Here is an 18,827-nt window from a genome sequence, read left to right as displayed (position 1 = left end):
CTGAGCCAAGCATCCAAACACGTGAAACCATGAGGGGAGGAAGGAGTGTATAAACTCATTCAAACCACCACATTGGGTTACTACTACCTCAGCCCAGGAACAGGCTCCTCTAGGTAGAGTGCTTTAATCCTCCCAATGTCTCTGTGCCTTTCCCATAAATCATTCTCCACAGGAAAAACAACCCACACATCTTTCACAACTAGATTTCTATCTCCGTAGTAAAAGTGATGGTGTGAGGTATATTTATAGTTTATAGGTTTGGTTTTATCACCTATGGTTTATAGCTCTAGCTTTATCGTCATATTTTACATAATAATATTCTGTGAATTTTAAGTATATCTTTTAGCATGTACTTTTGAGAGCTTACCTTTAAGTATATCTCTAGAATCAAATTACCAAGCACTAAAGCATCACGACTTCAACTTGGCTTTGGGAACTGAGCCATGCAGTGACTCACCAAACTCAGTTCTTGAAGAACTAGAGACGGTTGCCTCCCCCATCATAATTTTGGTTTTTTGGATTTTTTTGGAGGGGGGGTGGAATTAGCAGTTCTCACTGTTAGCAAGCCTCAGATTTTATTCAGCAAGGACTTTATTAAGAGGGAATTAAAAGGTTGAAAATCATCCAGGCAGGCAGTGTTATGGTGCATGCCCTTAATCCCAGCACTTGAGAGGCAGAGGCAGGAGGGTTTCAGTGAGTTCGAAGTCAGTCAGCCTAGTCTACAGTGTAAGTTCCAGGACAGCCAATAGTACACTGAGAAACCCTGCCTCAAAAAAAAAAAAAAAAAAAAAAAGAAAAGAAAAGAAAAAGCTGAAAATTATCATACCAGTAGTAAAGGAAGCATTAAAAGTATCGGGAGGCATAGTAGTTCATGACTATAATGAGATCCTGTGCAGCCTAAGGTGCAGTGTGAGATCCTTTCTCGAGAAAACAAAATAAAACAGCAACAACAAAAACAACAAAGGCAAACAGAACTCCATGGCATCCACAGAAAAATCAACTGCTTTATTGCATAGATGACAAGTTTTACAAGGGTATAAGTTAGGTATAATTACATAAAATTGGAAGACGAGATATTTATGTCCAAATATCACTCCGCTAATGAACAGTTTAAATGTATTCAATGCGTGAAGTTAATTTTGAATGTTACTGGTATCAGCATCTGAGCCTCACAAGTCACACAGAATGTCAATCTTCCTATGCTCCCAGCACTTCAGAAGCTGATCGCAGGAGCACCATGATGTGATTTTTTTTTTCTACAAACACAACTGGAATACTAGTGACTGTGCTTTATAAATGCTGTTTAAGGCAATCATCATAGGACATGCTATCAAGATTCATAATTGCACAGACCTGTAAGGTCTTACAATGCTGGTCACAAGTTGCACTGCTGTCATAACTCACAAAATAATAATGGTAGTATTTCAGGAACTGCTTGCTGTCTTTGGTGGCAAATTGCTGAACTAAGGCATATAAACTCTTTGGCTGCAGATCTGCAACACTGTAGGCCTGAGTCAAGACATACTCCAATGTCCAGTTGGATTCTCCTTTTAGATTGGCTTCTGTCAAGTTCAAGTAATACTGCACCATGTCCTATATTAAAGACAGTAAGAGACCAAGTTCACTTTACAACACAGAGACTGTGGCGCCTTATAAAAAGGTCTTATTAAGCTTTCTGCAACATTCTAACGTAAAGTGCTTTAGACTTTAAAAATAATCAAAGAATATAATAGTACATCATCCCTATATACAGTGAGATGTATGAAACAAAGCATCTTGAATTCCCACAGGTTAAGACAACCAGTAACAAATGATAGAAACCAGTGGAGTGCTGGAGGCAGCTGAGCCCAGCTCAGGAATGCTGTTTAAGATTCTCATGTATGCTGCAAGTCAGTTGATGTCAATTTGGTAGCTTGAGATTGTGATACTAATAAGTGCATTTTCTATCTTGAAACAAGGAAGCAATACAGCTACACAGAAACTGTTTTCTCCAGTGAACCAGTTGTTAAATATTCGTTAGCACTTGTGTGTATATAAATACTATCATGTACAGAGCACCCATATATATATATATATATATATATATATATATATATATATATATATATATATACATATACATATATGAGGGTGTACATGTAGACTTGTGAAGTTCAAGTCACTAACCAGGCAATGATATCAATTATAAAACAATTCATTTGAACTAGTCTTTGTGGACATTTAAATTTCATTTTATGGATAAAGTTCAATTATCTCCTGCCTCCTCTTCTTGGTATTCAGAAGACTAACGAGATGTCTTATGAAAAATAAATTAGAAATACAATTACATCAACAGCTACATTAAGTGAAATAAAATATCTTCAAACTGTATCTGTAGAAAGGAGCAGCTACCCAACTGAGGTATCCACAATATAAATGGTCAGCCCTTTGAGATCAAATTGTTCTAAAGTATAGAGCCACAAAAGTGCACCAGAGAATTTTTGAGACAAAAGCAAATGTTTAATTTGAGTTTTTCCTTAAACAAACAAACCTTAACTTGTATTGAGCACTTTACATGAGCTAAGCATTATTCTAAATGCTTTATATCAATTTTGTTTCTCATGGAAACATCTTGGGAACTCATGATTCGGTCATACTTGTGTCCATTTGGCACACATAGGTATGTATAATGTATGTGTGTACAAATTCTGTCTGTTACTGTGTATGTATAGGTTCAAGTGCTGTGGATGCCAGCAGTCAATACTGGATAGCTTCCTCAATTGTTCCCTCCCTTGTTTCTTCTGAGACAGGGTTTCATCACTGAACCTGGAGCCCCCCCCTCCTTCAGCTAGAATGGGTGGTACCAAGCTCTTAGGAGCCCCTCGTCTTAATGCCACTGCCTTAGGGAATCAGATGTGCACAGCCATGCCTGGCATTTTATGTGACTACTGGGTTTCAGAACGTAGGTCCTTTTACAGCAAATGCACTATTCACTGAGATATCCCCTGAGCCCCTTCACTCATATCCTAATTCCCATGTTAAAGAAGAACAAATTAAACACAGAGCAGTTTGGCAATAGCTGAAGACAGAGCATAGTTCTAGGGCCTATACTTTCCCAAATAATTACTTTTGGGAGAAGAATAGTTAATATGACTTAGGGAGGACAATGGTATTATCAAAGTTCACAGATAAGGCTTCATCCAGCGAAAGCTTTGAAAACATGGCAAGGTCAGGGCTTGGGCTGTATGTCCATTGTTAAAGTGCCTGCCTGCCTGCCTTGCATACACAAGATCCTGAGCTCAGTCCCTGGCATCCCATAAACCCCGGTATAAGGATGTGCACCTATGATGCCAGCACCTGGTGGGGAAAGGCAAGAGGATCAGAAGTCTTAAGAATACAGCACATTTTAGGCCAGCCTGCACTACAGGAGACCCAGTCTTAAAACAAACAAATAAAAAAGGTCAGAAAACCCTTAAAGAGATAGTAACACGTCACAAACAAACTTTACCTACCCTCCCATCAGAATGACAACAGATACCCACCTTTAGCATCAAGTGCATCTCTCGTGGCTTGTTGAGAAACATTCTACCGCATGAATGAAAACTTAAAGACATGTATATACAGATGTAGGATCAACTGAAACTGCTCCAACTTACCAGCAATGTGTAATCACCAGGCTTGTACTGAAATAGGCGGACACCGGGATTGTTGGTCTCCTTTTGTAAAACTCCTTTCACTGGTGTAACAGCAGGTGCCACAAACACAGAATTGAGTGGATTCCCTAAACAACAACATCAACAATTTAACCTTAAAAATATAAACAGCTTAGGTTAAGAGATCAATAGACAAATATTATGGTCACTGATTAATCATGCCTGAAAGCAATGATGTTACTTTTGAGAAAATAAGGGTATTCAATACCAAAATCAAAGAGCTGCTACTGATTTTGTTATACAGATTAATGTTTTTATGGTTATATAAATTATCTATAATTCCTAACAATAACTAAGAGTTATATAGAAAAATTATTGACTTGGTATTTGAAAGTCACTTTTTAACACGTCAGATAAGTAGATAGAGAATAGATGACAGATAGGTTATAGGTAGATTAGATACTTGATGGTAGATGATAGATACATAACTGATAAATGAAAGAGAAATCATTGAAACAGATGACAAAAGGCAGACAGATGACTGACTGATAGACAAATAGACTGTAGTGGTGAAAAGGAAATAATGGAAAGGACAGATGATCATAAAGAGAAACAGGAAGATCTTGAAAAAGAATGTTTAGCTAGAAGATGAGGACAGTAAGATCGTGATGAATGTTCAATGCAGATGATGGAAGAACCAAGATTTGTTGACCATAGTCTCAACTTTTATATATATTTAAAACTTTTTCACAAAAAGCAAGTCTACTATAACTTACATACACACACACAAAAGCAAAAACAAACCTGACTTGTTTTTCAACCTTACTTAAAGCAATCTTTCACTCATTATATAATAATTTAGCTGGCACAAGCATTTAATTTGAGCATATGGAGGACAAAGGTAAGTACATGTGAATTTGAGGCCAGCCTGGTCTATACAATAGTGTAGTTATTATAGTTATAATTTGTCATAACTATAACATAATTATAATATATTTATATATAATACCTATATATTATATCTATAAATATATATTTACATAACACATAAATATATTATATAGCTGATGCTCCAGAGATGGGGACTGAGATCTGCATACAGGCCACATTCCTTACCGTTTTTATCTGAAAGGACCATAAGGCTGTCTCTATGGGTGTGGCCATAGAACTGTCCCGCAATGACGGAGCTGTATCTTCTGAAAATATCAAGCAGTTTCTCATTATAGTACTGCCTTATCGCCGGGGTGTCAGTTGCATAAGGGAGATAGCCCACTGGAACATGCGCTATGATGTATACCTGAGAAAGGAGACAGAGGACAACTTGTTTGCACATTTATCATTACTAAATTACAGCTGGATACTCATAAGTGAATATACATTAACTAAAATTTAGAAAGCAAACATACCCCCTTTCCTTTTTCTGAGAAAAAAGAAAGAAAAAGCTTTGCCTATGTAACTATCAAGGTCACTGTCTTGACATTTGGGTCATTTATATTGTACTTTTAGATGGCAGAACAATATTGACTTTAGTCAACTTCTAAAAAAATTTTAATTTTTACAACTTTTGTTAAGTCCTGATTCTGCCCCAAGCTAAGTAAACAAATTTAGCCTTCTGGTAGTCCACGGCGAATCTATTCTATAGGATCTACCTTCTCCTTATTCCATAGAGAGCTGTTGAGTGTATTTTCCAGCCATTCAAACTGATTTGCTGGGTCTGTCTTGTTCAGGGTCATGATGTTTGGGCCATAGTACAAGTTTGTGTTTAGGCTAATGATCCTCAAGCCTGGATTACTTGCAACTTTCTGTGAGTAAAAACCACCTGTAAAAACAAATGTAAAACACACATTAGGAACACGAACATACATATATGCAGACACTTGGGAAAGTGAATTCTTAATGGTAACAGTGTAGACAGGTGTTCTCATTGCTTGGGTAAGAATTTAAGTTAACATTAACCTGACCCATGTCAGGACCAAACTGTAAGATTATGAAGTAACAAGAGTTGCATCCAATATGAATATTTGGGCAGTGGACAATGGAGCTGAATATTTAAAAGTAATCATTTATATTAAATAAATCTACAACTGTGTAGTGGGTTGGTCTGGTGCTGCTATGTATTCAAATACTAAATACTGTATCCCAAGACCTGGTTGCTCCAAGACAAGTAGATCCTCACAGACATAAGCTATTGTGCAAACCTTGCTCTTCATGTTAATTGGCCAATGAAAGGCAAAAGCCTGTGATTGGTCAATAGAGAGAGACAGGCGGGACTTCCTGGGAAGAAGAAAGGAACTCTGGGAAGAAGAGAAAGACTTTTTTTCTCCAGGAGTCATCAGAGGTGACTACATGAGTACAGACCTGGAAGGTATAGCTAGCCATGTCAGATGGGGATAGGGGGTCAGGTTAACTTAAGATGAGCTAGTTGAGAGTGCCTAGCAATGGCCTAAGCTTGGAAATATTAAAAGGTCTCTGTGATTATTTGGGGAACTAGTTAAAGAATAACTGACACCATATTAATTTCCAGCATTAACTATTATAAACATAGTATTAGTAATCATTTTTGCACTTCTGCTATGATGTCTGGCCCTTTAACAAGGGCCAGAAGCATTGTGGGTAGAAGACCATGAGTCAATAGACGTTTGAAAGCAGAAACTCTTTGAATGGATCTTCCTCCCTTGAGTTGTTTATCTCATAAACCTTGAGGTGTATTTATCTCAGTGATGAATGATCACTAAGCATGCATTACTATTACAAAAGAGAAGAATGGGCAAGCAACAAGGAAGGCTCAGACAAAAGCAAGATGGACACCCAGCAGGATAAATCCTCAATCCTGACTCTTTGTCTGACACCTACTGTAGTTAGCAGTGGGATATCAGCTCCAATTGAGCAGCCCTATGGCCTTTCTCTGATCGCATGTCACATAGCCTCCCCTGGCTTGCTCTGCTTGCATTTGCATCTTCCCTTGGATGATATTCCACTTCCCAGCATCTTCAACTTCTCTACTTTCCATGCAGCTTCACTCTGCAGCTTCCCACGTCATCTCCTCGGGGGCTGCCCATGGGAAGGGGAAGGGAGACTCCACCCAGGGAAGGACTTGCTGTGTTCTCTTCACGTTACTCTTCAAAACATCTCAAGGCACACATGAACACCTTAGATATTCTCACGTTACCAGCTGTTCCTTTATAACATTGTGCTTTGGGGGTTAAAGCTATCTATGCTTTCTTCTCAATCTATTTTCCAATTAAAATCACACACTTTTATTTATATTCATATTCATAATTCAGCCTTTTCTTCATGTGGAACATCTTGGTTGAGAATGGAACAGGAAGGCAAAGAATGCCTTTACAGGACAAACAGGTTCATGCGTGTCCTAAGGCCACATTATGATTTACTTTCATTCATCCAAAGTGGGTGAGTGCAGAAACTATCTAGACCTGGAAGACGCAAACGGATGTAGAAGATTTAAGCCTAAACAAATAATGAAAAGGGAAGCAAAAGTGTCTCACTAACCTTTCTTTAAAGTGCTAATAGCTTCTTCACCCAGCCAGGGTTTCCAGAGGTCAGCCACAGCACTGTAGACCTTACTGGTGACTATTGGCAGCTGGTCCTGGTCACAAAGAAGATAATCCTCAATTGAAATTCTAAAGATATTTGGATTCATTAAGGCAAATATTGCTTGAGTGCTGTCTATGTTAGTCCTCTTTAGTCATGAGGGTAAGTTTAGAATTTAATGAATTCATAGCCTAGCTGGGGAAAAAAAGCAGACAAAAGACGATAGGCTAACTTTAGGACATGGTGCCAAATGCTACCATAGAGGCCCTGGGAGGACAAAACAAGAACATGCCACGAAAGGAACGAAGGCAGCATTTAAAGTAAGAATTGAGCAACAATTTTAAGTTGAGCTTAAAGCAAAATGAATGGTCGAACATAAACACATGAGTGCAGAGTGTGTGCTATGTGCAGACGGAAGCTCAGGCTTAGGGCCGGAGCAGTGTTTAGGTGGATGGTGAGATGAAGAGCTGTATTCGTAAGACAATGAAGGCAGGTTTGAGCCTGAGCAGGCAAGACTGGGGTAGCATGCAGTAAGACTGGAGAAACTTCAGCAACTTGATATTTAATAAAGTCAGTTAGAATACTATTATAAAGCTGCACAAGTCCTTCAAGACTCAGATGTACATGGGCTTGCTTTTGACTTACACCACTTTCTTCATGGCAGGCTGAGTGGCAACAACATATTGTGAATTTTAAATAATAAAATATATAAAAAATAGGAACTGAAAAAGGCGGCTCAGCAATTAAAAATATGTATTTCAGAGGACTGACATTGATTTCCGGCAGCCATGTTGAGTGGTTTAAAACTGACTGTAACTCCAGTCCCAAAGGATCCAATGTCCTAGACCTATTTGGACATCCATATTAATGTACGTGCGCACACACACACACACACACACACAAAGAGAGAGAGAGAGATAGAATCTTTTAAAATATATATAAAATACATAAATTTTGTCCTAAAGTAGCTCCTTACCATTTTATCATAAAGTGCCATTTTTATATTAACAAGCTCTCTGAATTTTCCAACACTAAATATAGAGACTTTGTGCACCAGATTAGTGAGGAAAGCCATCCAAAAAGTTGTCAATTACGGACTCCCCCTAACCCCCATATCTACCCACTACCACTTTAACATCCAGTTGGCTATGCATCAGTCAGTCTTTCAGTCCTTCGGCTGAGACCTGACTATCACTGAGATAAGGGACATAACCCCTGAGGTTGGCGGCACCTGTCTTATCCATGTAGAAGGAACTAGAAACCCTGGTCCACACTGCTTGAACAGTAATGGGAAAGGATTTCTAGATACGTTACATGCTCCTGATGACTAGCTGAGGTGGTTGTGCATCTCTGTGCATGTGAACAGAGTAATGGTGCAGATTTAAAGGTTTTAATGTAGAGATTATACTCTAATTTTACACTAGTGCTCTCTAAAATTGTGGCCTAGATAGCAGTCTTTAGAAGAATCTGCTCTAAAACTTCATGTGATAGTTGATATATCTAAAATTGTGAGGTAAAAGTGTATAAGGGGACACAAGAGTAGTTGGGTCTGGTAGAAAGGATGGAAATGATATAAATACACTATTCATGTTTGAAACAGTCAAAAACATGCTTGTGCATTAAGAACATATCAGAAGAGCATGGTGATGTTAGTCTTTAATCGTGGTGTTCTGAAGGCAGAAAGCAAAGTAAGTAATAGGAAAACACACACAGACACAAGATAGGGACTGGAAATCAGGTTCAACAGGACAGAACATGCTTAATTTATAGGAACCAGAGTTTAGCATGTGGGAGATTCTGGAATCAATCTCCTTCAGTAAATGTAAACCCATAAGCTAGAAATAGGAAAAAAAATGTAATTTGTACTTATTTTTTTAATTAATATTTTTATTACATATTTTCCTCAATTACATTTCCAATGCTATCCCAAAAGTCCCCCATACCCTCCCCCCCACTTCCCTACCCACTCATTCCCATTTTTTTTGGCCCTGGCGTTCCCCTGTACTGGGGCATATACAGTTTGCGTGTCCAATGGGCCTCTCTTTCCAGTGATAGCCAACTAGGCCATCTTTTGATACATATGCAGCTAGAGTCAAGAGCTCCGGGGTACTGGTTAGTACACCAAATTTACCTACAGATAGGACACTTTATAGAAATGAGTATTTATATCTTTGACTTGCTTTAAGATTTGACTTGAAAGATGAAGATAAAATAAAATGAAGCCTCAAGGAAATCCAGAAAGAATTCATCTGGGGGATGAGATAACAACTACATCATGAGGGCTTATGAGGTGCCAGGAAATACACTCTTCACATATTATCACTAATTTGCATAAGAACTTTGCAAGGCAAATACTGTCACTCTTGTTTATAAATGAGTGACCTACACACAAGACATATGTGAATTACCCAAGATCAAGCAAGATCTCTGGATGGGCAAGGATTGAACTATATATTCTCATGAACAAATTTCTGTAGAAACTGATTTTTACTTGGCTGTAACAGAACCTTGTACCGTGACTGAGAACACACAGGTACCTTCACAAATGGCTTCTGTGAGTGACTGGAGCCAGGTCACATCAGCATTGAATATTCTGGAACTAATTTTTGCCTTGACTCACATCTATCAGATAAGCTGGCTGGGAACACGGACCTGCCCTTTGGTTGCTTTCACACTCTTTCTAGTTGTGTCCTTAATAACACTCTATCTTCAATCAGAAGGTGATGATTTTCATGTGTCTAACAGGTTCTGGAAAATGTCAATATTCACCTTGCCTTGCTAAGCCTATCATGGATCTGAAAAAAATAAATAAGAAATTGAAGAAGCTTATAACAGAAAAAAAAGGAATTAATAATTCACAAGCTATGTGATTTGTTTCTAAAATGCTTTACTGGCTTAAAATTTTATGAATTTTGTTTTAAAATCTTCTGAAATCACCTAAAACCTTCTGTGATGGTTATCACAGGAATGCTTCCTTATACGCCACCACTGTCATAACTCTGACACTGTTAATAGGGAAATCACCTCAGCACTTCTGGAAGCTGAGGTCAGTTTTACCTGTGGCCAGTAGTCATGATTGCCCAGTGCAGGGAAAACCTGGAGGTTTGGAAACAGGTTCTGGACAGTCATTGTCATGTTAGTGATCACCTTTATCACGGTGCCTGTGGAGAGTTCAGGTACTGGCACATGAGGTGGGCTATCCCTGAAAAAGAGACAGAAACGTGAAGAACAAAAATCCCTAGATGTATGCATAACTTGCTGTAGCTATTGCTATAGAGGTCCACTTTAAAGTAACAAGTTAAAATTAGAGTCAAAAAGTGGTGATGGCAATAGCATACTCACAGTCCCAGCTCTTCAGTAGACCGAAGCAAGGGATGGTTTGAGCTTAGTACTTCAAGATCAGCTTGGACTACATAGCAAAACATAACCTCAAAAGACGGTGGGGTGGAATGAGATAAACCTCTTCTCTACAACAATTCTATAAAAATGGGGTTGGCCAGGGAGTAGTACAAGAAATTCCAGCCTATTTCACTGCCTATTCCACAGGATCAGCAATATAATAGATTCAAATATCAGTTTTACCAACAAGTAACTGTACATGCATGGGCAAATTGTTTAGAATCTTGATAATACATTTCCTTAAATCTAATATGGAAATAATGATCTAGAGATCTAAAGATTAGTATAAAGATTAATTAGTACCAATAATATTAGTTAGATATAAATTATATATAATATATAATGTAATATAGTTATATATAAATTAATATAGCGATATAGAGATTAATAGATTTCAAAATAGAAATGAATTAAAACAAACAATACTCTACACACAAGGTAAACACCTTATAAGGATAACCAATAGTCTTTATTTCAGGAACTAGAAATATAGTCCTTACTACAGTATTCTGATGGGTGAACCTAGCTATTTATCTATAAAATTAAGCTTCACAAAATGGTTATCATAGGTTAACACTCATCGTTATATTTTGTTCTTACTGATTTAATCAAACATTGTCATATTAATCAAGATTACAAGATACTGATGCAAGTGTGTTATTTATGGAATCATCTTTTAGTTATCACAAGCATGTTTATAAAGTCTATACTACAAGAAAAATCCTCACAGGATTTCTAAAATTGTTTTTATCACTAATAGTGCTGACTAATGTGACCTAGTAGTGTTATGCAACATTTTATTAATTCTGACAGCTTCACATATGCATATGTTTATACCCACTTCCCATTCTCCCCACTAACTCCTCCTAGATTCACACCCACCTCCCTGTCACCCCAATTTCATGTCCCTTCTTTTTCCTTTTTAACTCACTGAGTCCAATCTGTACTGCCTAGATACTCATGCATGGGGGCTTCCAGTGGTGAAGAAGACCAAGCATGTTTTAACATATATAATTCATAATGAAAATTAGTGCACTCATGAAGACTGTCACACTGTAGGTCAATACTGCATAGTTAAGAATTTATGTGTGTACTTACCCTGTCCATATCATGAAAGATGCTTCTTGTCCTGAATTCTTAATAAAATCAAAGGCTGACAAAATAAGTTGATATGGAGAGTCACACAGGACATCTCCGAAAGGCCCAGGGTTGGAGGCATTTGCGCCTTTAGATGAAGCACACACCTTGGTACGGTCATCTGTAATGTGGTAAGTAGGGTCTAGATGTAAGTCAGTCACGTGCCAAAACTGCCCTGTTGGTTAGAAAAGAAATACTAATAAGTTTGTGTTTAGAGTAAGACCAAGTAACCTGTCTCCTGGCACAATTTCAATGTTCCTTACACCACGAGTTTAAGCACAGCTCTCTCCTTTGAGATGAAGTAACTTCAAATAGCAGAAGAGCATACAACTTAAATGTGTGAAAACAACAAGCCCAGAGTTGATGTGACTACTCCACCAAGACTATAGTAAAGACTAGGCTACACAGCGAGGGGTTTGGGGCCACCTGTCTGAGAGGCAAATGAGGTCCTTCCATATTGTGTCTCAATAGCATGTCTTCTTGCAAAATTTGAGATTTTGCAAATTATTTGCTTTTCTCTTGTAGAAAAACAATGACTTAGAAATATTATCTACTTTGCTAAGACTGAATCAGGAAATGTTTATTTCAGTTAATTTGTATATGCTTTCACTCAGTATTAAAAGAAAAAAAAGCATAAATCCTTTATTCCCTGTGACAGACATAGTATCTCTGAGATATTCCTAAAAGCTAATTAATCAGCGCTACGACCAACATACACGAGTACTCATTGTTAATATTGTGGGAAGCAGTTCTTCAAAGAGAGCCTTCCTATTGATCTCAGGAAAAGCCAAATTTATTTGTCAGCAATTCTACTTGCAAATCATATTAAGAAATATTACTGCATTGAAGGAATTATTAGAACAAATTTTATCTTTCACAATGAGTTAGTGTTTTATGATAGCTGTGGTATTAAGAAATTTTTTATTTAAGTGTATTTATATATATTCATATATTATTTTATATATTCATATTGTATTTTACTTATATTCATAGTATGTATTACAATCATTAATTTATTATATTTATATAATTATATTATCATATTATACATAATTAATTATATCAAATATCATTTATACTCACATCTACCTAACTACATTATATAATTAATATATAATTTAATATATAAATTCATATATGTAATATATAATTTATTTATATTAATTGTTATTATATATATAATGAATAAATGATGAAGCTGGACTCATCGTTTTGAATTTATAGTAGAGAAACTAATGCTGGGTATGTTTTGAATGAAAATGTCCCTCATAGGCTCAGGTATTTGAATATTTAGTCTCCAGTTGGTGGAGAAATCAAGGAACCTTCAGGAGGTGGAGCCTCAGTGCAAGAACTGTGTCACAGTGGGGAGGGAGGGTTGTGAAAGTGCTTAGTCTCTGCTTTGCATTTGTGGTTGGAACTGTGATCACTGAGCTTCCTGACACAGCCCCCTGTGCCACACCCTCCTATGCTCTGGGAGTATGAGGCCAAATAAAAATAAACTGACAAATTCTTCCTTCTAGATGGTGTCTTAGTCATGCTATTTCATCACAGCAACAAAAGGTAACTAAAACACCAGGTCAAGTAGGAAAGTTGGTGAGTATTTACAGCTTATATGATATTAAGGAGACCATATGTTGAAGAGCCCTCCAGTTTCCATATATAATTTACATATAAATTCAATATCTGTGTAGCTTTCTCATATATAATTAAATTCTTTAACTCTGAGATTTGATCCCTGCTTCAATAGTCATGTATTGTTATTTGTTATTGTTGTGTGTCTGCTTTTCTTACTTTTCTGAAAGTTTGGAAACCTTTAGGACTATAGAACTAAATTTTGGAATCACAAACAAGGAAACATATCCTATATCTTGTATTAATTACCGTACTTATTTAGTGAGTATATACTATGCATTTTTTCCAGATTGTTCTCTTTAACTGCTCTTCAAAATAGCCCGCCACATGTGCTGCCAAACCATGCTTGAGAGCTTTGAACTCACTCTGATTCTGATATAGAACATCTGAAAGATCTCAGAAGAAACACAAAGAAAGAAAAAGAATGCAAACTTTTGAAATCTATGCAAAGGTGATCATACTTAATAAAATACATTGAAGACAGTCACGATGATGTATTGACTGTTAATTTGACACAACGTAGAATCCTCTGGGAAAGGCATCTCAAAGAGGGCTTCTCTACATCAGACTGCTCTGGAGCATACCTATAAGAAACTTTAAAGTCTTGATGTGGAAAGACCCAGCCTACAATAGAGGGCTGGTGATTCTGGATTGTGTACATGTAGAGAGGACTGAACACAAGCAAGTATGCATTCTTTATTCTCTCTCTGCTCTGGACTGTGAATGCTGACTAGCTGTTTTAAGTACCTGCTCAGACTTCCCAGCTGTTGTGCCAGGAAACATTCATGAACCCCAAAAGACCGCCAAGGAGCTGATTCGGATGCAATCACATTAGGGTCTCTTTATTCAAGCTCGAGCTTGGGCTCCCCACCAACTCCGACACAGCCTAGTTTTAGGAAAGTACTTTTGGGGTCAAGAAAGGGGGATATCTAGCCTGGTACATATCTGATTGGGGCTATTATGGCCTTTAACATAATTGGCTGGTGTTGGGAGCCAAACCATAAACTTAACTTTTGCTTTTTTCCTGATTTATGGTTGTTAGGAAGTGAAGTGCCAGGGACAAGCTTGTAACCTGGAGGGGTAGATTTCTTGGGGAATAATCTGGAAACTGGTGTTAGACAGAGGTTTTGTTGGGGAGTAAGCTGAAAACTGGTGTTAAACACAGGTCTTGTTGGGTAGCCTGGAAACTGGTGTTAGGTTCTGGCCTACTAGTTAAGTTGAGTTTAACCTTAGGTCAGATTCTCTAAGATGGAGTCTGAACGCAAAAGATTTGGTCTCTCACCAGCAATAATGGGGCAGCCATTTGATTACAGCCTCAGAAATGAAATTAAAACTACAGTGAACTTGCTAAGTATCAACAATAAGTTAGCATTTTTGGTGGTCATTTTTTGCCAGCACCAGCATAATTTTATAACAAGAGTTGACATGTAAAACATTGACGACGTGAAATCCAGATGAAAATTGATGTAAAATTGTATATGTGGTCAACTACTCAGTACTTAAGCACTATTTGAAAATATCAGCAAAGGGTAATTTCTTTCATTTTACAAAGCAGAAAAAGCCCTAAACTTGGAGTTCAGATCCACTCTATCTAGCACCAAAAGCAGAGAAAGCAGTTAGATTGGAATTTTCATGCAGTTTGCCCGTCCGCAGGGCGTATAGACTGCATCTCAGTTTTGTGTCAACCAGTGCTTATATTATTTTTAGACTGTCAACAAACAGTAACTACACAGAAAACAGATTGGTGTCAGAATCAGACAGCCAGACTTCCAACATAAGAGATTAGCACCCAGTTATTAGTCTGTAAGATCTTGGCCTGTTTCATCTGTCATATGGGAATAGTAATGGCAGCCTTTAAGATGCCATTAAAAGATCCTTTAAGCCCTCAAAGAGCATGTGACACTGAACTAGCTATGTGTTAGTTTTACTACCATTTATAAAACCTACATCCTGACATTGAACTTTCCCTTTTGCATGTAAAATATTCAATTTCATCCAGCACTTATGATATGTTTAGTACTATTTTATAAGCTTTTCATCATTATCACCCAGCAAAACAGACAGGAAAGTGGAACACGCAGAGATTAAACCCAGGTCATCTGTCATAAAGTAAAGGGCTGACACTGGTTCAGGGGCCACACTTCGGGAGACATGTTGCCTTTAATCACTGTACAATGCCTCTCATATACTTAGTCAAATAAGCTGCCTTGTACCAAAGTAGATAATGATATCTACACAAAAGGTACATTGAGGATTAAAGTAAATGAGATCATGAATGGATTAAATTTTTCATAATCCAAATCTTGCAATGGATTTTGAGCACATCCCTATGACATAATGCAGTACCTGGTTCACAGAGCTCCAAGAACAGGAATGAGTCTGATGGAGTGGGCCCTTAACAAAGATTCTTTAATTTTACAATTCATGGCATTGAGGCAAAGGCAAATTTCAGGATTCCCTCCAGATCATGTGACCAGGCAATAAAAGCTGAGCTAGAACCTGTTTCTCCAGATGCCAAGGTGCTATTTCTACCACATCACATTGCTGGATAGACAAATGAGGGGGTAATTAGATTCACTAAAGGATGGCTTGAAATGAGTCAGAACATCTGGAGGTTTTACATCCTAACGCCAATGATATTGTACATAAAATGTGGTTGTGTGTGTGTGTCTCTGTGTGTGTCTGTATATATGTGTCTGTGCCTGTGTGTGTGCGCGAGTTTGTAAGGTCACCAATCCAGCCTGTGACACAGTCCATAGCACACTCAAATCTAAATTTTTTGGCCAAAAATGCCCAAAGTCCTTTACCAAAATTTCTTTCTTATCCCCCAGATAAACTTTTCAAATATTTTTTCAAGATATGTGTGTTACACAGTCTACATAAGTGCTCAAATTTATTTAAAGAGATACTCAAAATTTTCAGAAAAAAAAATTCAGTCAAAGAATGCTTAATAATTTGTCCCAGCAAACCCAATGAACCATAATTATATGGACAATTGTATGTAGTCGTTTAAGTGGGCGTTGGTTGATCTGTTTATAAAGTCAGTTGCTGTGTGCTAAGTACACCAGCAGGTGACAGCCTACTAAATCTTTTAAAAATGAAGCCAAACACCCAGGGTGGTGGTCCTCTAGTCACATGGACTTGGCAAGGGGGAAAACTAAGACTGGGAACTTAAACACAGTTAGGAAACAAGCAGAGGCCAGGCTGGGTGGAAGTTGTGGAGGGAAGTGCAAAGGGGCCAGGGGGAGAGAGGCCTTCTAGTCAAGTGGAAAGCAGGTAAAATAATCCATGCAATGTGAAACCAGAGTCAACAGGTCTGGTTATTCTCTCTCCCTCCCGCTACCAAAACAGGAAGGTATCAGAAGGAGAGTCACATGATCACGGGCAAAGTTTTATGACTTCTTTCAGCAATTAATTCATTAAAACCAAAGGCGAATTTACCTGTGGTGCAGCCTGAGACATTTCCAGGTCAAAATCCGGAGCAGTCACAAATTTAAAATAGCACAATTCCAGCAATATAAAAACACGAGGCAGCCACATATGTACACATTCTGGGGGCTATTTCTGTTACAGGTGTTATTTGCCAGAGTTGACAAACCGGACATACAGCTGTGGCTTGCAAAAGCTTGACAGCTAAGTCAGGTGTACTTCACTCATAAGCAAGGAGAAGGGATTCCCTGGACCCCATTCAGGGAAGTCCTGTGCAGATCAGAGGCAGGCATGGAGAGGAGGCAGACAGCAGGAGAGTTTCAGTTCTGAGCACAGGTGAAAGTCTCAAGGATAGCTCTCTCTGCAAATCAAAACAAACCCCCCAACTAGAGCAATTATTTTTAAACGGAGCTAGGGAGATGGGGGAGGGGAGCGTCACCTTAAGTTTTAAAACCCAGAAGGCAACCTACAGTCTTACTAAACATTCAGTCTGGACGGGGATTTTCTAATTTGAGAGGGATGAAGAGTGTTAAACTGTGCCCAGGAATCCATTCCCACCGGTCTGGATCCAGTAATTTTGGAGTGGGGCTTAACTTACCGATTTTTTTTTTTCCCACCAAGTTTGGCAGCTGCTACTGCTGGGTGGAAGGAGACTGAGGGGGCAGGGCAGGGCAGGGCAGGCCAAGATTGCAGAAACAGAGTAATAGGCTCCCGGTAAACAGAACACACCACAAACGCAAGACCCCAAGTGCACCAAGGGCTGCGGAAGGGCTCAGGGGTTTTATGTTAAGAACGAAAGAGACCAGACGCCTCGGAGACCTGAAGAGGCAGAATTAGGCTCCGACGTCACTGAGCAGAACAGAATAGGACTGAAGCTACATCCAGGTGTAGGGACCCTGTAGGTCCTCCTCTGCTCTGGGCAGACTAGGTGACTCCGGGAATGCCCACAGCCAATTCTGAGCGGCATTTCCCACCAGACAACAGCTTCAGACTTTCCTCCCCTGGGAACTAAACCACCCAGACCCGGGATGTAAACAAACGCCCAGCAGGCGGCTCGGCTCCATACTGGCGCCCACGGGGCGCCCCCACCATGACTCAGACCCAGTGACCTTGCTGTCTGGCCTTTGGCCACAGTGACCAGTGTGGCGGCGTCCTGTGCCCCGCTGCCTACGCACCCGGCACCTTCATGACTTCGCCGACCCCCTCCACCGTCCTGTGCAGTCCCGATCGGTCCACTCACCCACAGCTGGGGCGCGATCCGCCGGCGCCAGGGGCACCCCGAGCCCCGGGCCGCAGAGCCAGGCAACCAGTAGGCAGCAAAGGAAGTTGCCCAGCAACGCCATGGTGGAGGCCACTGCCCCAGGACGCTAGACTGGAGCTTGGGCGCCGCTGAGACCCGCAGGCCCTAGGGGTGGAGAGGAAGCCAGAGCCTTTCCTTGTGTTGACGCCCAGCAAGCAGATCACGTGTAATATTAGATTCCCCTGAGCACGAGTTCTTCTGACCTTCTGGACTCCTTTATTTTAATATGCTTCCTTAATTTCTTAGGTCAATGGGAAACAATGTTCTTGCTCCAACCCCGTATTGTTTCCTTCCCTGAACCCCAGGAGCGCCTACCTGACAGGGCCATTTAGCAGAGGTACTTGAAAAGGCAGGAGAACCCTGAATCATAGTTAAGACAAACGAGTACAAGAATGGGTTTGGATTTCCTCAATGGTTTCGCTACCTGGGATTTATGACAGAAATGTAAACTCCCAAGCCTCAGGCCACCGCTGATAAATGAACAGATTAGCTGGGCTGGCCATGTGTGGCTTCATAGTACTCCAAGGTGATAGATAGGTGGAGTCGGCAAACTATGTCCCAGGTTCACCAGGCTGAACGTTTTCCTTTCCACAACTGAGTTAAGCACGTCCTCATGCAACCTACCTGGTAAATACAAATAGAGACTGTTGATTTTTCTATTCCAAAAGTTTTATAAGTATTGGCAAAGACACCAAAACCCACAGACTGTGTGTAATATGTATTCTTTGTTCTCTCTCTAGGAATTT

General features: G+C 39.2%; 1 protein-coding gene across 1 annotated transcript; it reads right to left on the bottom strand.

The window, feature by feature from the left end:
* Nucleotides 1-975: 975 nt before the first annotated feature.
* Nucleotides 976-18,262, bottom strand: Smpdl3a (sphingomyelin phosphodiesterase, acid-like 3A). The gene is made up of 8 exons (NM_020561.2): nt 18,022-18,262; nt 11,682-11,895; nt 10,242-10,386; nt 7,143-7,239; nt 5,282-5,451; nt 4,749-4,929; nt 3,636-3,760; nt 976-1,593 (listed from the first exon to the last, which is right to left on the bottom strand). Exons 1-8 carry the CDS (start codon nt 18,122-18,124, stop codon nt 1,291-1,293), a joined length of 1,338 nt encoding a protein of 445 aa, NP_065586.3. The 5' UTR covers nt 18,125-18,262; the 3' UTR covers nt 976-1,290.
* Nucleotides 18,263-18,827: the final 565 nt, after the last annotated feature.

The sequence above is a fragment of the Mus musculus genome, chromosome 10, assembly GCF_000001635.26.
Source record: "Mus musculus strain C57BL/6J chromosome 10, GRCm38.p6 C57BL/6J".
NCBI classification, from domain to species: Eukaryota; Metazoa; Chordata; class Mammalia; order Rodentia; family Muridae; genus Mus; species Mus musculus.
The sequence above is the reverse complement of the archived record's forward strand: the minus strand, read 5'-3'. Positions and strand labels throughout refer to the sequence as shown.

What these genes read in the sequence shown, in the direction of transcription:
- Smpdl3a (NM_020561.2), bottom strand. Translation starts at nt 18,124, where the DNA reads ATGGCGTTGCTGGGCAACTTCCTTTGCTGCCTACTGGTTGCCTGGCTC. An exon ending in ATCATGACTACTGGCCACAG is followed by an intron (nt 7,240 to 10,241) that starts GTAAAACTGACC and finishes CTTTGTGACCAG; the next exon opens with GACCAGCTGCCAATAGTCAC. An exon ending in CTGGTGATTACACATTGCTG is followed by an intron (nt 1,594 to 3,635) that starts GTAAGTTGGAGC and finishes TCTTTAATATAG; the next exon opens with GACATGGTGCAGTATTACTT.